The 22,902-nt window shown below is 50.9% G+C and overlaps 1 protein-coding gene across 1 annotated transcript; it reads right to left on the bottom strand.

The window, feature by feature from the left end:
• Positions 1 to 1,237: 1,237 nt before the first annotated feature.
• On the bottom strand, positions 1,238 to 22,362 carry IL12RB1 (interleukin 12 receptor subunit beta 1). Its single transcript, XM_082621992.1, has 16 exons — positions 22,024 to 22,362; positions 21,164 to 21,232; positions 20,129 to 20,246; positions 19,541 to 19,710; positions 17,207 to 17,346; positions 14,032 to 14,065; positions 13,435 to 13,557; positions 12,593 to 12,675; positions 11,512 to 11,749; positions 8,308 to 8,475; positions 7,473 to 7,610; positions 6,946 to 7,101; positions 5,436 to 5,570; positions 4,423 to 4,528; positions 4,028 to 4,109; positions 1,238 to 3,292 (listed from the first exon to the last, which is right to left on the bottom strand). The coding sequence occupies exons 1-16, from the start codon at positions 22,169 to 22,171 to the stop codon at positions 2,927 to 2,929; spliced, it is 2,274 nt and encodes a 757-aa protein (XP_082478118.1). The 5' UTR covers positions 22,172 to 22,362; the 3' UTR covers positions 1,238 to 2,926.
• Between the last annotated feature and the right edge of the window lie 540 nt (positions 22,363 to 22,902).

Here is a 22,902-nt window from a genome sequence, read left to right as displayed (position 1 = left end):
GCCCTAAGGAATGAGGAGGACTGATCCTTAAGGGAAGGCATATCTAGCAGAGGGCACTTGAGCAAAAGCTGCGAGGTGGCAAATCCAAGGGAGGGAACATTCGCAGAACAGTAAGCAGCACTGTAGCTGGAGCACTCAGACCAAGTCTTCTGTTTCCCCATCTAGATGCATAGATGGGGAAACAGAAGACCCCCAAAGAGGAGGGGCCTGGACCTCTCGATTCCCGGCCCTACGAGCTGCCAGACCTCCCTCACCTAGAGGTCCCATCTCCTTTTGCCACAAAATTCAGTGGTACTGGGTTTTAATCTCCACCCCGCCCTCGTTTAAAACCGGATAAGTCTGTTTTGGAAACTCCCTGGGAGGTGGGAGGGGGGCTGGGCGGACTGGTCCTGGGAGACACGCGCCGCTGCTGCCACCTGGTGGCCATACGGGGAATCAGAGCCAACTCGTTTAAGAATGAGGGGAGGACTTCCCTGGTGGCGCAGTGGTTAAGAATCCGCCTGCCAATGAAGGGCACGAAGGTTTGAGCCCGGGTCCCGGATCCCACATGCTGCTGAGAAACTAAGCCCGTGTGCCACAACTAATGAGCCTGCGCTCTAGAGCCCGCGAGCCACAACGACTGAAGCCCACGTGCCACAAAGACTGAAGCCCACGTGCCTAGAGCCCATGCTCCGCAACAAAGAGAAGCTACCGCAATGAAAAGCCCGCGCATCGCAACGAAGAGTAGCCCCGGCTCGCCCCAACTAGAGAAAGCCGGTGCGCAGCAATAAAGACCCAACGCAGCCCAAAATAAATACATTTATTTTTTTTAAAAATAGAATGAGGGGAGGTCGGGTGGCGAGGGTACAGGAAGCGGGCAGATTCAAGGTGTGTCCGGGGGTCACGGGTCCTGCTGCGGGGCGTTGGGTGTTAGGACCAGGGAAGAACCCCAGGTCCCGGCCTGAGCCCTGGGCAGAGGGGCGGGGCTGGGGGACAACCAAGGCTCCCGTTACTAGCGGTCTCAGCCCCACTGCCCCTTGGGCTGGTCCACCACCCCCACCCCCGCCTCCTAGTCCTAACTTAGCAGAGTTCCAAGTGATCATCTAGCTCTGTCTCTCCCAGATTGGGTTCTCCTGGGGGGCATCCAGAGGGAGAGATTAATAAATGTGTGGAATGAATAAATTAATTCTCAGGCTTTAGTCAGGGGAAAGATACTCATTTATTAAGCCTAAGACACCCGCCCCCCTCCCCCCAGCAGCTCTGTGAGGTCAACATTATTATCATCCCCATCTAATTAATTAATTTTTGGAGTTTAGGTGAATTTTATTCTAAATTGGGTAAAAAACTTAACAACAAAACAAGTTAACTATTACATTCAATTTAATTACTGAATCAGTAAGTTTATATTAAAGTCCTTTTTTTAAGATTTAATTTCATTTATTTTGGGCTGCATTGGGTCTTCACTGATGCGCCCGGGCTTTCTCTGGTTGTGGCGAGCGTGGGCTACTCTTCGTTGGGGTGCGCGGGCTTCTCATTGCAGTGGCTTCTCCTGTTGCGGAGCACGGGCTCTAGGCATGTGGGCTTCAGTAGCTGTGGCCCGTGGGCTCAGTAGTTGTGGCTCACGGGCTCTAGGCGTGTGCGCTCAGTAGTTCTGGCTCACGGGCTTAGTTGCTCCGGGGCATGTGGGATCTTCCCGCACCAGGGATTGAACCTATGTCCCCTGCATTGGCAGGAGGGTTCTTATCCACTGCGCCATCAGGGAAGTCCCCGTCCTATCTTTTTAAACCACTCAGTGATTTTTAATATTTAATACAATCAAACCTAATGAAAACTTTTTATATAAATCTTTTAAATTACTGGGAAACTAAAATTTAAATCCCATTCATAACTGCACTGCACAAATACTTGATATGCAATAATCTACATCTTCCCAAAGACGTTGTGGCTTATAGTAAGGTATTTTCTTCCTGGCCACCATAAGTTTACTGAACTTTCTCCTTTGTTTTCAGTTTTTTATTTTCTTCTACAATAGCTTCATATTTCTCTTCCATTTCTGCCAATTCTAGGCGAAGCAGCTCTATTTCTAGATTTTCTGGGGTAGCAGCTCCTAAGCGATGTTTTAAAAAATCCAAAGCACTATTAGGTTTCTCCGGTTCTTCATATAAGACTACCAATACCTTGGTCAGCGTGCCCAGCACCCCCGACTTCTCCAAGTACCTCCAGAACTGATGGGCGGCTTTGTAATGAGCCATAGTGAAAGCAGCAGCCGCGTTTCCATTTTATTTTTTATTTTATTTTACTTTTTCACCCCCATTTTATAGGGGAGGAGTCTGAGGCCAGGGAGGGGCCAATGCCCCCCTCAGAATGCTTAGAGCCCCCATTCTTTTCCTCACACCTAGATCCTCCAAGCCTGGAGAACCTGCAATGCAGCCAGGAACTCTGTGCCCAGATTCCCCATCCAATGCTTCTGGGACAGGATGCCCAGCCCAGGACCCTGGGATCAGCCTGAGACCCTTTGGGCTCCCCTCCAGTCTATCCCACACACCCCCAACAGGCCAACAGCGCCCTGCTCCATGGATGCCAGGCCCTGGCCCTGGGTAGCAGCTCCCGTTTCATGGCGGTTTCTAGGGTTTCCACCACAGGACATGTGGCAACCGGTGCTGGACAGAGTGGGTGTTGGTGGGGGGCACTGACGCCAGAGCCTGGGCAGTGGGGATGGGGTCTGAGTCACTCCGCCTGGGTTAGACTCCTGCCTGTGTTGTGTGGCCACAGGCCAGCCACTCGCCCTCTCTGAGCCTCACTGAGGCTCACTGAAATAGGTTAATAAGACAGCCATGTACCTCAAGGCGGTTATGGGGATTCAGGGCATCACGTGCCTGGAAAGGACAGGCTGGGTATGCAATAAGCACTTAATAACCAACTGTCGTGATTGTAATCATTGGTCTTCCTATCTGTAAGAGGAGGCAGATGTTTCTGTTTCTCCCTGGGAACGGAATTTGGGGGTCTGCCTTAGGTCTCCCAGGAGCAGCGGGAGTCCAGCTGCCTGGGCAGGGCTGTCTTCCAGACTGTCCTGCCGGTCAGGCCCCAGAGTCCCAGACTCAGGGCATCCCTGCACCCATTTCCTGTCTTTCAAGGGCAGCTCTGTGTCTAGGGCTGGCTCAGAGGCACCCAGAGGCAGCTCCATCTTCTCCTTGAGAAGCCCAGCTGTGTCCACGTCAGCTCGCTCTCCTTTGTCCCAGGATACGTTCACCACCAGGGCCTCTTGCTGGGACACCTCCTCCGGGAAGTCTGCCGGGCTGTTCCACTGCCAAACCTGGAGACGGACGGTGGGGTCAAGGCTGTGGGCAGTGCCCTATTTCTCATTCACACAAGGATGGAGTAGACCAGGTCCCTTCTGGCTTAATTCTCTAAAACCCGAGACCAATTCAAGGATCAGTTGGAAGGGCCCTCCATTTCTCTTTGGAAAATTGTCCCTTCTCCTCTCTTAGTTGATGTGGTTGGGCAGGGCAGTAGCTCCACGCCAGCTCTCGCCATCGGCATGTGATCCTGGCCCAGCCAATCAGAACACTCCTACCCCCTGGTTCTAGTGATAGGCTAAGGGATGGGCATATGACCCAAGCTGGGCCAATCAGTGATGTCCGAGAATTCTGCTCCAGTTAATGGGAAAAATGGATACCCTGCTTCCACAGGGGGAAGGCTGAGCCTGCCTGAGATAGAAGCCTGAAGGGAGGATAGCACCACAAAGAGATGGAGTCCTAGTTCCTGAATCCAGCCATGCCTGAAGCCCACCACCCTGGAATTTTTTTTCCATCAGGTTCCTTTGTGGAACTCACTTCAGTTCTGTTTCTGCTACTAATAAATGACCCACACGAGGTTGCCCTTTGCGTTTCTGTTTGCCTGTCTATAAAATTGGACAGGCTTTTGGAGTCCTTGCACCAGTGGGTTGGGGGAAAGTAAAATGAGTTAATGCATGGCCATTACTCTTCAGAGCCCTGGTCCAGATATGGACCCAATAAACAAGACCTGGAATTAGAAAGGGGGTCCTTACCTGCTTCCCCTGGCTGCCAGAGAACTCGACGGCAGTGCTGGCACAAGGTGTGGGCAGGGGTGGGCACAGGTGCCTTACAGCCCTGGGGAGGGAGGAGAACTGGTCAGTGCTTCTGTTCGTTCTTACTTTTTAATTGTTCTGACTTATTTTTTTCATCTCCATTAGGTTATAATAAGGGGAGTGAGGATGTGGCTAAGGGGTCAGGGGTACAGGAGACTGACAGACCCGGATTGAAATCCCAGCACTGTCGCCACTGCTGGATGCCTGGGCCTGACTATCTGGGCCTCAGTTTCCTCATCTCGAAAGTGGACATAAAAACCTACTTGGGGGGAGGAGTTATTACTATTCTTACTATCACTATTACAGATCATCTCGGGGGAAGGGGTGCAAGTTACCTGTTCAAGCCGAGGTACCCAAAGATTCCCAGGAGAAGGATGCTCACGAAGCTTCCCAAAGATGTGAGGAAGATGGACAAATCAGACAACTCAGAAACCTGGACTTCTGGAAGCAGAAGAGCTTGGGCTGGGGGAGAGCCACCTCCTGCTTCTCATTGAGGAGGGAGTGGGAGGGGCGGGCCCTCCATCAACTCACTGCTGACCCTGGCATACTGTGAATCCCTCTGTCTCAGTTTCCTCCTCTGTGAAGTGGGACCCTGCCTGCCCTGTGACTACAGGATAAAGCCCTGGCACACAATAAGTGCTCAGGATACTGTAGCTCCAAGAGCCTGCAGGTAGGGCCTGTGTGGTTGCTCCCCCGGACCCAGACCAGCCCACCACACACCCAGTCTGACTCACTGGTTCTCTTGGGACCAGATTTCTCAACATGGACAACAGGCAGGGACCGTGGCAGGATCAGGGATCATTTGGTCTCCAAATCTCTCATTGCCACACACCCCAGGACAATGGAGCCCACCTCCTCATGTTTGTGATGAGATACTCATTCATTCATATTCATTCATTCACTCAATAAATAGCCCCCTGCTCCCTTCCTCTCCCCAGGAGCCTCAAGGCTGGGGGAGGCAGAACCCACACAGACACCCACACACACTCCCAAGGCGTCAGGCCAGGTTGGAGGGGCAGTGGTGGGGGGTGCCCAGAAGGAAGCCTGGAAGGCTTCCTGGAGGAGAGAGCTTTTGAGCTGAGTTTTGAAGGATGAATAGGAGTTTGACAAGGAGACCAAACATTCCAGACAGAGAGGCCTGCAAGGGAAAGGCAGTGTGAGAGAAGGTTCATGAGGGGAAGCTGCAGCAGAGGTGAAGGAGTTGGGAGCAGGTCAGCCTGCGACTTTCTCCTGAGAGGGATGCATGTGGAGCCATGGAAGGATGGAGGGTCAGGGCGGGACTGCTTGCCGACATGTGGGATGGGGCAGTGCATGCTGGGTAAGTACCCGGGCCCGCTCCCTCACTCACCGACAGTGAAGCGCAGGGGCTGGCTCCAGGCGCCCCGCCACTTGGCTGTGTCTGCTCGAACCTGCACCTTGTAGGCTGTGGCAGCCCGCAGACCCTGGAGGGTGATCTGGGTCTCTGTGGCTTTCACTGACAGCTCTGTGGGCAGGAAGCAGTGTGGGTCCCTAAACCCCCTTTACTCTGGACTCCACCCTGGGGGTGGGAGTGGGGGCTCACAGACATTTTGCTGAATAATCTTCCCTAAATGCACCAATTCACGTCAAACTTATTTGGAAAATATTCTTCATCAAAATACTAGTGAATGATGCTGTTTTTTCTCAAATTCTGACCAATTTGCCCTTCACTTGCTCCTAGCCCACTCCTTTCCAGCCGCATCTGCCTTCTCCTCAGAGCTCCCTAAGAGGCACCAGGTTCAATCCCAAACCTCAGGGCCTCTGCACTGGCTGTTTCCCTGGCCTGGTTCACCCTTTCACCAGATAACTACATGGTTTCCTCCCTCACCTCTTTCTCATCTTTAGGGACAAGGTCAGGGTTAACTTTGTCTAAGTTGTTCCCCGAGTGTCCCCAGCACCTCAGCACAAAGTAGGATCTCAACAAGTGTCTGTGGAATTGGATGATTTTTTAAAAATAAAGCACCCCATAAAAATCTTTAAAATGAGAATACAGTTGTTGGCTGTCATACAGAAGAAAAATTCCTAGAACCCTAAATCCATATTCATTGTAAATATTCAAGAGGAATATTCTCCAAAAGAAATTTCAGGGAAGTTGGTACATTTGGCCAAATGGGCATTTGGTGCATAAATTTTCAGCAATTTGACTTTTGGCAAAGTGGTTTTCAGCAAATGGGCTGCTTCCAGCTGTGCCACTGTGAACAAGTCACCGACTCCCATTTGGCCTCATTTACCCCCTCTAAACAACGGAGGGTGACCAAGCTGATGGCAGAATGTCTATGTCTGATGCCAGAGCAGCCCCCGTTCCACCCCCCTCCCCCCTCCACCCCCCTCCCGCCCCTGTGCTGGGCTCGAGGAGGGAAGGCAGGATATAAACTCATGGTCTTGGCGGCCTGGCCTGTTGCTGCAGGAGATGGATGGGTGATGCTGTATTCTGGAGAGGCTGTGTGACCCAGTGGGGAGGAAGAGGTTCCCAATGTGGGAAATGACAGGAAGTTCCAGCCCTGGTGAGACCTGCCCTGTACATCCTCATTTCTTTCCCTCCTATGGGGCAGGAAGGGGCACCTAACTGAGCTCAAATCCAAGCTTGTTTAACCTTTGGGTAGGTGAATCCCTCTCCAGGCCTCAGTTTCCCCATCTGTAGAATGGAGACAGTCATCCCCGCTCCATGGGAGTTGCCGTCTAAAGGATCAGTCAAGACCCTTGAGTCCAAATCTATTGTTCCATGGGTGTGAAAACCAAGGCCCAGAGAGGGACAGTGAGGTGCCCAGGGTCACACAGCAAGGCAGAACTCAAGCCCAGAGCCCTTCCTCCCCCAGCCAGGCCAGTGCTGCCTCACGTACCGGATACTTGGTTGCTGGCCTCATCCTGGCAGCGCACAACGTACTCCTTCAGGACGCCAGGGCAGGTGCTCAGCAGAGATGGTGTCCAGTCCACAGACACTGAATCCTGGCTGAGTTTCTTTACAGACACATGCTGTGGGCTCCCGGCCTCTGAGGCTGCAACCAACATCCTTTACCACGGTCAGCTCCAAGGGTGCTGGTTGAGTACTTCCTGCCTGCCCAGCCCGCTTCTGTCCAGAGACCCAGGGAACCTTGGCCACAGAGTCAGCTGTGTCTGGGTTTGTATCCCAGTTCCACCACTCTTGGTGTCATCACTTCCCCTCTCTGAGCCTCAGTTTTCTTACTATATAATGGTGCAATGCCTCTCGGGGTATCTTAAGAGTTGACTGAGCTGACTTCTATGTGTCTGGCTTCTGGCCAGGGCCTCATATGCAGTAGGTGCCTCTAAATAGTATTCCCCCTTCCTGATACCCAAGGCCACTGCCACGTCCCCTGGGGAGACCACCCTGCAGGTTTGGGCCACTCACCATTGCCTCCAAAATGGTAGGTGGACAAGACGGTGGACCACGAGGTGGGCTTCTCCGGGTGTGCAGAGGCAAAGATGGTGATGCGGTAACACTCCTTCTGCCACATTGCCCCAGATGCTTGGCTCAAGCTGTGCGTTGCTAGAAGGATTAGCAAGGGTCAGACCAGTAAATAGATTGTGTCCCCACCTCCGCACCTGTGCCATCTCCCAGGAACTCTTAGAGCACTCCTACCCATGCTTCAAAGCCCTTGCACCAATGTCCCCTCCTCCAGGATTCCATCCTCATGCCCCTTCCCACCCAGTCCCTGCCCCTTCCTAGCCTGTCCCCACCCCCTCCAGCACAGCTCCTACTCTATGGCGCTGGGGTGTCTGCATCCAGCTCTGTCTCCCCTGGCTGGGAGCTCTTTGAGGGCCAGGCTGAGGCTGAGGCTTCCTGGGGCCCCGGCCAAGACCATGTCAGAGAGTGAGAGGCTGCTTGGGCCATTTGGCACCCTCCCTTTCCCTCCAGAGGCCTTATTAATTTGCCACCTGCATCTTGCTAGCTGCTACCTTTCCTGGCACGGGTGAATGTTTAACAAACACCCTGGGACGTGAGACTCATTACCTGCTGGGGTGCAACTTTCCCAGGGCTGAGCCCTGACACCCCAGGATCCCAGCAGGAAGCTCCAGACCTGCATGAGTGGGAGGGTCTGTCTTGGCCTGTCCCCACCTCTGTGTGACCTTGAGCAAGTGGCAAGACCTCTCTAGCCCTCAGACACCCCACATGGATGATGCCTGTAGGTTTGAGCTGACCAGGAGCTCTAATGGAGGATGCAGGGCAACCGATATTACAGTACCCATTCCAGCAGGGTCCCGGTCCTGGGGTGCCGTCAGGGTGCAGGTGGCAAGGCTCTTGTCCTGGCCCTGGGGCTGCCACTCAATGCAGTACGTCATGCCCTGGGCCCGGGCTGGCCAATGCATGGTGGTCCTGTTGGCTCCGGTACTGATATTCAGAACCCCTGGTTCTGGAAGAAGACAAGGGAGGCACATCAGAATAGCTGCTTCATGCTCCCCCCACCCAACCCAAGGCTCCTATAGCCCCATGCCACCATCTTGACAAGCTCTAACCCCCCAGGGCCAGGAGTGTCTGTATCTGGCTCTGTCTCCCTACGCTGGGGGCTGCCAGGATGGGGGCTGAGCACAGAGGGGACAGCAGGGGCTGATTGAATGAATCGAGTCTTCCCCCAGCCTGACTGTGGGTTCCCTGCCAGGATGCCCACAGTCAGTGCTCCCTATGCTGCCACTACTACCCTGTCAGGCTAGTGGGCATCTCCTGGTCCAGCAGATGCCTGGCCACCCACCACCCACCTTGCCCAGCGGTGGGTGGCTGTGGTGGAGGAGGAGCCTCCTGGCTGGACCAGAACTCAGAGCCCCGAGGACAGACCCACTCAGCCCCCTGGGCTCATCTCTCCACTCCCTACAGCAAGGCCACCCGTATCAACCTGAGACGTGGGTACTGCTTCCAATTCTAGGGACAATAACTATCATTTATTGAGTTCCGACTGTATGTGCCAGGCCAGTGCCGAGCATTTTACATGCGCCACTTTCCCACAAAGTGGGACCGTGATCATCCCAATGATATAAAAACTGAGGCTCGAAGCCGGAGAGCCACCAGCCCAAGGTCACATAGCGAGGCCATGGCCCAAACCAGACCAGGAGCTGACAGACTTGCTGCTGTGTCACCCTGGCAAGTGGCTTCATCTGTCTGAGCCTCAGTCATCTCATCTCTGAAATGGGCATCATTGCAACAGCCCAGCTGGGTGCTCAGCAGGATCAGGACTAAGGTGAAGCGAGCAAGGCACTTATCTCGGGCATGAAATTAAGGAGGCGCCAAAGAACTCAATCACCAAGATCAACACTCTTCTAATGCAATATTTTTTTAAAAATCAAAATGAACCTAAAAATATGTACTGAGTACTATTCATGGTTGCCAAACAATGGAAACAGCTCAAATGTCCGTCAGTGGAAAAACAGATAAACAAAATGTGGCCCATTCACACAATGGAATATTACTCAGCCATAAAAAGGAATGAAGCACTGATGCACGCTACAATGTGGATGAATCTTGAAGACATCAGGCTGAGTGAAAGAAGCCAGACACAAAAGGTCACATAGTATATGATTAATTTCTATGAAATGTCCAGAGCTGGCAAATCCACAGAGACAGAAAGCAGACTGCTGACTGTCAAGGGCTGGGGGAGGGGGATGGGGAGTGACTGCTAAGGGGGACGGGGTCTCCTTTTGGGCGTGATGAAAAGGTTCTGGAACTAGACAGAGGTGATGATTGCACAACATTGTGAATGTAATTAAGGCATCAAATTGTACTTGTTAAAATGGTTCATTTTGATATGTGAACTTTACCTCAATAAAATACATATGTTTATATACATACATATAAACCTTAATTTTTTTTTTTTTTTTTTTTTGCGGTACGCGGGCCTCTCCCTGCCGTGGCCTCTCCCGCTGCGGAGCACAGGCTCCATACACGCAGGCTCAGCGGCCATGGCTCACAGGCCCAACCGCTCTGCGGCATGTGGGATCTTCCCGGACCGGGGCACGAACCCGTGTCCCCTGCATCAGCAGGCGGACTCCCAACCACTGTGCCTGCCACCAGGGAAGCCCCGAAACCTTAATTTTTAAATTTTAGATTTATTTTTTTGAGGTAACACTGGTTTATAATATTATAATAATAAAAATCTTTCATGTGTACATTATATTTTGACTTCTGAGTACCCTACTGTGTGCTCAACATGAAAAATTTAGTTTCCATCTGTCACCATACAGTTGACCCCCTTTACCCCTCCCCTCCCCCTGCCTTTTCCCCTCTGGTAACCACTAATCTGTTCTCTATATCTATGTATTAGTTTTGGTTTGTCCATTTATTTAGTCAGTCAGTTGTTTGTTTGTTTGGTTGGTTGGTTGGCTGGTTGGTTGGTTTTTATATTCCACATCTGAGTGAAATCATAGGGTATTTGTCTTTCTCCAGCTGAATTGTTTCACTAAGCATAATATCCTCAAGGTTCACGCGTGTCGTCACAAATGGCAACATTTCATTCTTTTTTATGGCTGAGTAGTATTCCATTGGATACATGCACCACATCTTTTTTGTCCATTCATCCATTGATGGGCACTTAGGTTGTTTCCATATCTTGGCTATTGTGAATAATGCTGCAATGAACATAGGGGTGCATATATCTTTTCCAATTATGTTTTCTTTTTCTTTGGATAAATACCTAGAAGTGGAATTGCTGGATCATATGGTAGTTCTAGTCTTAATTTTCTGAGGAATCTCCATACTGTTTTCCATGGTGGCTGCACCAATTTACATTCCTGCCAATAGTGTATGAAGGTTCCCTTTTATCCACATCATCACCATTGATATTTTCATTGTGTATAAACATATGTATATATTTAATATATGTATACATGTATGTAAAATGAGCAAAATGTCTAGATTTTAAATAAAGACAGGATCAACCCTGTATTTGCACGACCCTGCCTTGCTTGCCACACCCTGATCTTGGCTGGTCCCAATAAAACTTTATTTACAAAAACAAGTGTTTGGCCTGGGCCACAGTTTGCCAGTGAGAATTTTTTTAACTATTACACTATAGCACTATGCATTTTTTTTTTTTTTTTTTTTGCGGTACGCAGGCCTCTCACTCTTGTGGCCTCTCCCATTGTGGAGCACAGGCTCCGGACGCGCAGGCACAGCAGCCATGGCTCATGGGCCCAGCCGCTCCGCGGCATGTGGGATCTTCCCGGACCGGGGCACGAACCCGTGTCCCCTGCATCGGCAGGCGGACTCTCAACCACTGCGCCACCAGGGAAGCCCTGCTATGCATTTTTTAATGCTATGCATTTTGAATACTGACTTTACACACTCCTAAATTAGACACCACATTACACTTTTGTGCCTCACTTGCTTCACCCTAGTCTAGCTGAGGCTCAGAGTACGTGCTCAGCTCCAAGGGGCCCCCCCACTGCCCAGCCAAAGGCACCTGAGTGGGTATAGGCAGGAATGTGCCATGTCTGTTTGGGACCGAGGCCAAAGCGATTCCGGGAAACGACAGCCAGGTCATAGGCGGCACCCGAGAGGATGAGCTTTTTCCGCAGGCGCAGAGTCCTCGTGGCCTTGGCCTTACATGGGCAGGACAGCATATGCAGGTGGACATGGTAGGTCACCTCCATGCCCGAGTCGGGCCCGAGGCAGCCTTCCGGAAGCTCCAGCTGGGGCAGCTGTTGTGAGTGTGAGAGATGGTTTGTGGGGACCTGAACATGCACGTCGTCCCTGTGGGCTGACATCAGGATGCTGCCCACGAGCACAGGCTCATCCACGGGCCACAGCTGATGACATGTATGAACATTTTTTAAAAATAGTAAACCTCAGTGCTGGCAAGTCTGCTGGGAAACTGACACATCCACTGCTCATTGGTTTAGGGAGAGGGGGGAATAATTTGGCAAAACCCACTGAAAGCCAGAGAAAAAAAAATGTTTCCGTCTTTGGACCCAGTTACTTCGAGCCTGGAAATTTTTCCTAAGAAAAGGAATTCAAATTATAGGAAACCTAGGATGAGAAGGAGCTTCACTACAGCTTTATCATGCCAGCCCACTGGGGACCTGGCGGAATCAATTATGGTGAAGCCAGGGGTTGAAATGTATGGTGAGTTTGCCCTGACTCAGGCAGGGGATTTCCCCTCTGCGCCTCAGTTTCCTCCTCTGGAAAATGGGTTCATTCGACTGTACTTAATGAGTTGTTTGGGGGACTTCAAAAAAATCATCTCCCATCCAGACCAGCACAGTCAACCCCTTCCTGGCCTTCCAGCTTCCACGAGAGCCCCCAAAATCTGCTCCCCCAATGACTGCCAGAGGGAGCCTGGGAACACCTGAGTCCAGCCATATCCTTCCTCTGCTCACACATCCTCCATGGCTCCCCATTACCTTCAGAGTTCAACCCACAGTCCTTCCGGTCCCTACCACCTCCACGGCTCATCTCCCTCCTTTTAAGCACTTCCACTCCAGCCTCTTGTCCCCTTCTATCTGTCCTCAGGCCACCCCACAGGCCGGCGATGGTCCCATTACCTGCTCATGCAAGGTCACCTGCCTCCTCCCATTCGGGCGGAGCTGCTCCACTGAGAACCTCACCTTGGCCTGTGGGGGTGTTTCTGCAATGAGACAGCAAGACAGTGACACTGGGGGTGGAGCCCTTGCTCACAACGTCCTGCAGACCCTGGATTGGGACCCGGGACCTTTTCCTTCCCTCCCATGAAACACAGGATTCCATGGGTCGTTAAGTAGTTTTCAAAATCTGCAAACATGGAGATCCACTCCACGATAGTGTGAATATACTTAATGCAACTGGCTAAAAATGGTTAAAATGGCAAATTTTATATTATGTCTTCTTTTACTACAATTAAAAAAAAAAATCTGAAAACAGCCGTCGGAGTTGTTTCCCAGCAGGTACGCACTTGGGTGGGCAGGAGGAAGCTCCAGTTCAAAGGGTAGGGGGACAAATGTTGACAGTCACCCCCCCATCTCTCCCTCCCACCCCCACCTCGGGCCACATTTCCACTCTGGAGCTGCTCTGGCTCCAGCTTCCTGTGTCATTTGGGAAAATCTGCCTTCACGACACAGCCACTTGCACCCATCAACTCCTTGTTCGGCTTTCAAAGAACAAAACCCACCAAACTAATCGGAAGGAGAGAAAGACTGATAAATGTTTTCTTCTTATTACGGATTTGCCACATTTTACAAAGTGAAACTTGCCCACTGCCCTGCCACCTTGCACTAATTTTCCCTAATTTCTTCGGCAGCCTTATTTCTAACATCCATCACCTTATTGCTAACACTCACCACCTTATTTCTAATACTACTACCATCTTTCTAACGCCTGTCTCCCCTCCTGTGGTCCAGGGTGCTCTCACCGGGGGGGATGCACACAGGGCTGCTCCAGCTGCTCCAGGGACCTCTGGGGACCCCTGGCCTCAGCCGTCGCCGCAGCTGGAATTCCTGGGCCGTGTCCATCTCCAAGGGGCAGAGGCATGACTCTGGGAAGAAGCAGATCAAACATCAAGCAAAGGGGCTGTCCCAAAGCTGGGAGCGCCCAGGGCTTGGCACTGGTCACTTAGCCATCATGCACATATTAAGCTCCAACTGTGCACATGCACTTATTGAGTGCCAACTGTGTACAAGCACTTATTGAGAGCTAATCATGTGCTGGACCCTGGGGACACAACCAGAATAGGCCAGGTCCTGTGCTCTTGGGGCCTCAAGGATCGCCCATTTCTTTTACTGCCTGGAGTTCAAGTCTCAGCAAGGCCACCTACTAGGGATGTGAACTTGGCCAAAGGCTTCACAAGCCCAAGCCTTTGTTTCCTCACCTGTGAAATGGGAATAATCCAATACTGAACTGCAGGGAGGCACAAACAAGCCTACAGAGAATTTAGCACTGGGTCTAGCACACAGTGGGTGCCTAATTAATGCTAACTTGCTACCGCTGTCATTGTCACTATTATTCTCACCGAAGCCAGCATCATCCTGACGTCCACAGTCGCCCTAAAACAAGACCATATTTATACATTGTTTTACATTTGGGTGTTGAAAATTCTAGCTCTTTTTAAATTTTCAACAATTAGTTTGCTAAATGCAACATGGAACCCTGGATTGGATCTGAGAACAGAAGGAGGACATTCTTGGAAAAGCGGGTGATAATCCAAATAAACTCTGGAGTTTAGTTCATAGCAAGAGACCAGTGACAGACAGACTTGGGAACGAAAGCCATTAACCTGTGGGGAAGCTGGGTGAAGGCTCTATGTACTTCTTTGTAACTTTTCTGAAAATCTAAGATTATTCCAAAATAAAAAAGTTGTTTGGTTTTTTTTTTTAAGAATTATTTGGGGGAATTTCCTTGCAGTCCAGTGGTTAGGACTTGGCACTTTCACTTCTGGGGCCCGGGTTCAATCCCTGGTCAGAGAACTAAGATCCCACAAGCCGTGTGTCGAGGCCAAAAATTAAAAAATAAAATAAAATAATTATTTTAGGAGGCAAAATTATATTTTTATAATTTCCTAAAAAAATATTTTAAGAGACAAAACCTATCTGTTTGTGGTGTCGTGGGTGAGGAGAGGCAAGTTTAGGACCCAACTAGCCCCACACTCCCTGGCTGATGCTGAGAGGTCCCTGGCCATCCTGAGCCTCAGTTTCCTCATCTGCAAAGGGGGGCTGAGAGGGCCCACTACAGAGTGTGTTAGGGGACTGGAGATAAAAAGTAAAGAGATGCCCCTCCCCAACAGGAGTCCCATGTCACCTGCCTCTGACTGATCCGAACCCATTCACTTGATGGGAAAACTGAGGCTCAGGGAGGGGCACAACATTTGGAGGGAAGATAGGGCCCAAACTGAGGCAACTCCCTGGACTCAAGATGCTCCCAGGCTGAGGGAGGGAGAGACACCACAATTCAGAAGCTGGGGGGGGGTGTCTCTGTCTCTCCCAAACCAGGGACTCCTTGGGGAATTGGTCAGGGCTGAGGTTTCTTGCAAGCCTAGGCTTGCCCTGCCTGCAGGGGACAGAGGGGAGAATAGAGTAGCTGAAGCATGAATGAAGGTCCAAAGAAGACATACAGATGGCCAACAGGTACATGAAAATGTGTTCAACATCACTAATCATCAGGGAAATGCAGATCAGAACCACGATGAGATCTCACCTCACATCTGTCAGAATGGTTATCATCAAAAAGACAAGAGATAGGGGTTCCCTGGTGGCGCAGTGGTTGAGAATCTGCCTGCCAATGCAGGGGACGCAGGTTTGAGCCCTGGTCTGGGAAGATCCCACATGCCGCAGAGCAACTAGGCCCATGAGCCACAACTACTGAGCCTGCGCGTCTGGAGCCTGTGCTCCGCAACAAGAGAGGCCGCGACAGTGAGAGGCCCGTGCACCACGATGAAGAGTGGCCCCCGCTCGCCGCAACTAGAGAAAGCCCTCGCACAGAAACGAAAACCCAACACAGCCAAAAATAAATAAACAAATAAATAAAAATTTTTTTAAAAAGACAAGAGATAACAATTGTTGGCGAGGATGTGGAGAAAAGGGAACCCTGTGTACTGTTGGTGGGGATGTAAATTGCAGCAGCCACTATGGAAAACAGAGTGCAAGTTCCTCAAAATATTAAAAATAGAGCTACCATATCATCCAGCAATACCACTTCTGAGTATTTATCCAAAGAAAAGCAAAACACTAATTGGAAAAGATACATGCACCTTCATGTTCACTGCAGCATTTTACAGCAGCCAAGATGTGAAAGCAATCTTAGTGTCCATTGATGGATGAATGGGTAAAGAAAATGTGGTACATGTATCAATGGAATATTATTTAGCCATAAAAAGAAGGAAATCCTGCTATTTGCAACATGGATAGTCCTTGACGGCATTATGTTGAGTGAAATAAGCCTGACAGAGAAAGACAAATACTGTATGATCTCACTTACAAGTGAATTTAAAACAAACAAAAAACCAAACTCATAGATACAGAGAACAGAGTAGTGGTTGCCTGAGGTGAGGAGTAGCATGTGGCCGAAACGAGTGAAGGTGGTCAAAAGGTACAAAGTTATCAATATAAAATAAATAAGTTCTGGGGATGTAATGTACAGCATGGTGACTATATTTAACAATACTGAACTGTATTGTCTGAAAGTTGCTAAGAGAGTAGATCTTAAAAGTTCTCATTACAAGAAGCAAAATCTGGAACATGCCTGTGTGGTGACAGAGGTTAAACAGACTTATTGTGGTGATGATTTCACAATGTATACACATATCAAATCATGTTGTACACTTGAAACTACTATCATTTTGTAAGTCAGTTACATCTGAATTTAAAAAAGGAGGGACTTCCCTGGCAGTCCAGTTAAGACTCTGTGCTCCCAATGCAGTGGGCAAGGGTTCAGTCCCTGGTCGGGGAACTAAGACCCCACATGCCACAGAGCATGGCTTAAAAAAAAAAAAAAAAAAAAAAAAGGAAAGGAAAGGAGGGAGGGAGGGAGGAATGGTGGAAAGGTAGTTTCCTGGAAGAGGTAGCCCTTGAGCTGGATCCTGAAGGTGGGTTGGATTCACACGTGCCCAGGTACAGAGGAGGGCATGCAGGTGGAAGGAACTGCATATACCAAGGCAAAGAGGCTGGAAATCCAGGGCATGGGCAAAGAATGATGGCCATTCAAAAAGGGGCCAGAGGGGCTTCCCTGGTGGCGCAGTGGTTGAGAGTCCGCCTGCCAGTGCAGGGGACGCGGGTTCGTGCCCTGGTCCGGGAAGATCCCACATGCCGCGGAGCGGCTGGGCCCGTGAGCCATGGCCGCTGAGCCTGCGCGTCCGGAGCCTGTGCTCCGCAACGGGAGAGGCCACAACAGTGAGAGGCCCGCGTACCACAAAAAAAAAAAAGGGGGCCAGAGGAAACATGAGGCAAGTGAGGGAAACTACGGCCAGCTGAAGATAAGGATGCCTTACTGAGGGTAGTGGAGAGCCATGGAGGGTGTGTGAGCAAGAGAGATCACAATCAGATCTTTATGTCAGAGAGACCCAGAGGCTAAACCTGGGGCAAGAGTGGAAGCCAGGTGGGAAGGGTGATAGATACAGAGATTGAAAAACTGATGGGAGAGGTGTGAGGGTGCCCTGTGCCTGTTCAAACCCCTGATCTGGAGAATAAACTCACCCACTTCCACGGGTTGCCAGGTGTCCGGTGCCGGAACTGTACCTCAGCACCATCCTGGTGGGCTGGGGTCTCCCACTCCATGAGCAGCTGCCCCGCTGACCTGGACACCTTGATGTTTCCTGGGGGAGGGTCGTATTTAACTGGAAGCAGAGTTGGGGGTTGGGAAGGGGAAGCCGGCATGTGTGTGAGCTGTTGGTCCTGAAAATTCTGGAAAATCTTCCCATGATCCTCCTGGCCCATAGTAAACCACCAAGCTCCTAAAATTTGAATCAGGGACACCTTTACAGGTCCCATCTAAGCCTGGGGTTCTATGGGTCAAAGAGTTAAGATTTATAGGATCTTATTAGTAAAGGTGTCTTTAAAATATTAATACTCATTGCTGGCAAGGCTGTGGTGAGACAGGCACTTTTGTAAATTGCTGATGAGAGGGTAATTAACTGATTCTATTTTTTTTCTGAAGGACTATTAGGGAAATCTTACTAACTTTTTTTTTTTTTTTTTTTTTCCGTATGCGGGCCTCTCACTGTTGTGGCCTCTCCCGCTGCGGAACACAGGCTCCGAACGCGCATGCTCAGCGACCATGGCGCAGGCTTAGCGGCCATGGCTCACAGGCCCAGCCGCCCCGCGGCATGTGGGATCCTCCCGGACCGGGACACGAACCTGTGTCCCCCGCATCAGCAGGCGGACTCTCAACCACTGCACCACCAGGGAAGCCCAAATCTTACTAACTTTTTAACCCCACTTCAAGGAGCCTGGCCTGAGGAGAGACATCTATCATGCTTTCTGCGTCTCGGTCATACTGTGCCTGATTCTAGCTCAGGGTCTTTGCACTTGCTATATCCTCTGTTTTGCTGTATCCACACTTCCCCATCTTTATTCCTACTGGATCTTTTTCATCCTTGAACTGGAGCCCTCCCTGACCTCCCAGCAATATCTCATCATGTGTAATGATCATGCCTTGTCCATCACCCTACATGAATCTGGGCTCCATGAAGGCAGGGACAGGGTTGAGATTAGGGTGAGGAGAGTGAGGCAAGGTTTTACAAATACAGGGTCAGATCCTGTCTTTATTTGAAGTTCTGGGGAATTCCCTGGCAGTCCAGTGGTTAGGGTTCTGCACTTCCACTGCAGGGGGTGTGGGTTCGATCCCTGGTCGGGGAAATAAGATCCTGCGTGCTGTGCAGTGAGGCCAAAAAAAAAAAAAAAAAAATCTGATATTTGATTTGTCATGGCTTTTTTTTTTTTGCATTAATACTGATTTTTTAAAAATGTTGCATCATGGGACTTCCCTGGTGGCCCAGTGGTCAATACTCTGCACTCCCAATGCAGGGGACCTGGGTTCGATCCCTGGTCAGGGAACTAGATCCCACATGCATGCTGCAACTAAAAGATCCCGCATGCTGTAACAAAGAACCCTCAAGTGGCAACAAAGATCCTGCGTGCCACAACTAAGAGCAGGCACAGCCAAATAAATAAATAAATAAATATTAAAAAAGAAAAGTTGCATCATGATATAGTTTATAATGACTACTGAGGTTTTTTGGCACCCCCATAACACTTTGTGGCCAAGGAGGATGCCTCATTCATCTCACCCTTGTCTCAGCCCTGTGCTGTGACTTCCATTGGCCTTGCCCATGTCCCCTATGACTAAGCATGGCACACAGTAGCAGTTCAACGAGTATAAACTAAGTATATGTTATTGATTCGTGAAAACAGATTTTAAAGACCGAACACGGGGGACTTCCCTGGTGACGCAGTGGTTAAGAATCCACCTGCCAATGCAGGGGACACGGGTCCGATCCCTGGCCCGGGAAGATCCCACATGCCGCGGAGCAACTAAGCCTGTGCACCACAACTACTGAGCCTGTGTTCTAGAGCCTGCGAGCCACAACTACTGAGCCCGTGTGCTGCAACTACTCAAGCCTGCGCACCTGGAGCCCGTGCTCCGCAAGTAGAGAAGCCACCGCAATGAGCAGCCAGAGCATCGCAAAGAAGAGTAGCCCCCATGCTCTGCAACTAGAGGAAGCCCGCACACAGCAATGATGACCCAATGCAGCAAAAAAAAACCAAAAAAATTATAAGACCCAACAGGGTCTTGGCCACATTACAGTATCAAAGAGAAACTGGAAGCTACCTAAATGTTCATCAGTAGGGGATCCGTTAGGGGACCATGAAAGACTCTGCCAGGTTACATGACAGAGTTGGATGTAAAAACAGCTGGCAGTATCCAGCCCCTTGCCAGGGACCCAGAATTCCCCCAGGTCTAGGCTTGGGGACCAGAGGCTTCTCCGGGTGAGGAAGTGGTAGTGGGGAGGAAGAGAACAGGGTGCTGACCTGAGCTGTAGAGGTTCAGGGTAATGTTGGGGGACTTCTCTGTCCAGTTGGCAGCCCGGGATTCCACCCAGAGAGTGACAGCGTGGAGCACGGATATGCCATCCTGGTCGGAGAACTGCAGCTTGGTGGCTGAGCCTGCGGCAAAGTAGCAACAGCGCCCAGGCTTGAGGCTGCGGGAAGGAGGGTATTGGTACTGAGTCTCAGCAGCCACAGCAGATGATATGCATCACATCCCAGGATCCTTTTCTTCCCCTTTTACTCCCACTCCCCACCCTGGGGGTTTCTTAGGGATCAACTTGGGACTAAGGGATTTGGAGGATCCCAGAATCTCCTAACATGGGCTGCCACAGAGAGAAGGAAGAAATGAATAGATGGATGAATAAGTCACAGGGTGAGGATGAAGGAAGGACCACAGGGATCCTAATTGCCGCCCAAACTGGATACCCACCCATGCTGACCCCACAACACAGATCCCCAACCCTCCCTTCTGACATGAGAAACTGAGGCCCAGGAAGAGGCAAAGACACTGCCGAGGTCATATATCTGAGAGTAGAGGCAGGGGGTCAGGAGCAAAGGCAGGATCCTCACCAGCATCTCAGGAAGTGGCTGACCCCAGCTGCAGGGCCCTCATATTCCCAGGAACATTCATAACCAGCGTTGCTGAGTATCCGGTAGCAGTTTAGGTCCCGGGGGCCCGAAGTTAAGCCTGGAGGTTTGAGAACAGATTAGAGTGGGGAGGGGCGGGGTCCCCAAACTGACACACCCCAGAGAGGAATCTTTGTGACACTTATGCAATCCGGTGTCACCTCAGCCTAAACACGCTGTGACTTCCAGCACCTTCCTGTGCCCTTCCCGCCTGTCTCCTGCCATCTCCCTTACACCTCCTCCTCCAGCCACTTCAGCCTCCTCACTGGTCCTCAAACACCCCAGGCTCACTCCTACCTCAGGACCTTTGCATGTGCTATGCCCTCTGCCTGAAATGTCCTTGCCCCAGATTTGACATTCCAATTTCTCCTTCAGTGTCACCTCCTCAAGCACTAGGCTATTTGAAGCAGCCCCCTCCCTCTCCATCCCTCACCCTGCTCTGTTTTATTCATAGCACATCATTGTATGCAGGATATGCATTTGTGTGCCTCTTGTCCACCTGCTGCACTAGGCTGTGACCCCAGGAGGACAGCTGGGCTCGCAGCTGATTCCTTCATGTCTAGAACTGTGTCTGCACGTAGTACGTGCTTGGTAAATATTTCTGGAACAAAAGAATAGATGAAATGCCTTGCCCAGTGGCAGATTTAGTGAGTTTGTTACAAGCATGAATGTTCCAGCAATGCTTGCCTCGGAGCAACTTCAAAATGTTTAACAGCTGCTTAGCCCCACATGCTGACCAATCAGGACGGACACAGACACCAGTCCTGCGACCCTGTTACGGAGTAGATGAGGCTTACAGAGGTGACTGCTCCAGGACCCCTGAGTTTGGTGAGGACAGGCCATCAGGCTGTCAGGTTGGGGCTCCTGAGACCCCAGTCTTTGGCTGGGCAGGAGGGAGCTGAGGGAGTGGCTGCTCAGGATGGGTCAGTCAGAGCCCAGTACAACCCCTTCCTCCCACTATGGGGAACTGCCCCAGACCTGAGTCTGCATCCGGATACTGATACGGCGGATCCTGAAAACAGCACCCCATGGTGCCACAGGCTTCAGCTGCAAAGGCAATGAAGAGATAATGACAGTCTCAGCCTTTCACTGCAGGGGAGGGGGGCTTGCCCAGTGACCATCCATGCACCTGCCCACTTTCCCATCCTTGCACCCACCCACCCATCCACCTTTCTATCCATCCATCCATCCATCCATCCATCCATCCATCCACTCACCTATCCATCCATCCATCCACCCACCCATCCAGCTCTCGGGCCGCTCCTCTAAAGCAATCCAGGGTCCCCTGTACCTCTCCCTTTTGCTGGTCTCCAGCCCTGCCTGACCTCTAAAAGCCCTGAAACCTTGCTGATCTCCAGTTTACAGAGAGGGAAACTGAGGCACAAAGATGTTGCCCGAGGTCATGAAACAGCAGAGCTGGGATGAGAGTCCAAACCTACTCATCTGCTGGGGGCTGGGTCCCTTCCCATTCGATTCCCCAAGATGGAGAGAGAGTATGTATATTACATACACTGGGTACATAACACTATATTATATATATATATTGTATATATACTTGGTCTTTATCCCTTCCTTAGCTATTTCTCATTAAACTCTGGGACGTGGGAAAGATTCAGAGCTTCAGCCTACTACACAGAAGACAAAATCAAGACCAGAGGGGAGATGCCCAAGTCTGACATCAGAATCCATGATCATCCAGCTCACATTTGACAGAGGGAAAGACTGAGGCACAGAGACACATAAACAACCCTGGGAACCGGGTCCACAGCGCTCCACATATACACACACAGCCCCCCGCCCCGGCAAGAAGAGCCGCGACTCCAGGGTAGGGGACTCACCACCCTGTCGGGGTAACAGGAGGAGAAAGAGGGGGACCAGCCTGGCCACCCGTTGCCCCATTAGGTCCTCGAAGAGGGCGGCAGCCCTGGACGAGCTTCTGTGCTGCTGGAGAGGGCCCAGCCACCCAGTCCTCACCCAGGAACACATTAAAGCTTAGCAAGAAAAACTAAAAAGAAAAAAAAGTTAGGTGTCATGGTCCCTCCCAAGGCAAGTCAAAGTGAAAGAGAAACCCAGGAAGTCAGCCTGGGCGTGGTGGCCTCATTCAGACCACAAACACACCCGAGCCCTGGACCCTGAGCCCCACATCCCGGGGGTCTTCTCTGCTGGCCCCAGACTGAAGCTGGACACTGGGTGAGAGCCCCATGGGTGGCCTGGGGCTCTGTGCCCTTGGCCAGGTCTCCAGCCCTCTCTGGTCCACTTCTGAGACTTAGGAGCTAAATGGGAGGCCAGGGTCTTCAGACGTCAGAGTTCACTCTACCAATAAATTGTTATGAAGTGCTTGCTGTAGGCTGGGCACTCCGAAAATGTCCACCTCCCCATTTCCCGAACTCCAGCCTCAGGGCGCCCTGGGTTCCAGGTCTGGAAGAGTCTCCTTGTTTCCTTTAGACTCAACTTTGTCTTTTCTCTGTGTCTTTTTCTCAGCCAGAGGTGGAGAGGTGGCGGGGCGGGGGGTGGGGGTGGTCTCAGTTTCTGACCCTCTCTCCGCACTGTCAACAAAGGCCCAAAATGTCCATGGAGAAGAGCTGATTCATGCTACAAACTGGATGAACCCCCAAAACAACAGGCTGAGTGAAAAAAGTCAGACACAGCAGCCCATATGTTGTATGATTCTATGTATATGAAATGTCTGGAACAGGCAAATCCACAGAGACAGAAGG

This window comes from Mesoplodon mirus, assembly GCF_964341445.2.
Source record: "Mesoplodon mirus genome assembly, chromosome: 5".
In the NCBI taxonomy this organism is placed as follows: domain Eukaryota; kingdom Metazoa; phylum Chordata; class Mammalia; order Artiodactyla; family Ziphiidae; genus Mesoplodon; species Mesoplodon mirus.
This window is presented reverse-complemented; position numbering and strand designations above follow the sequence as displayed.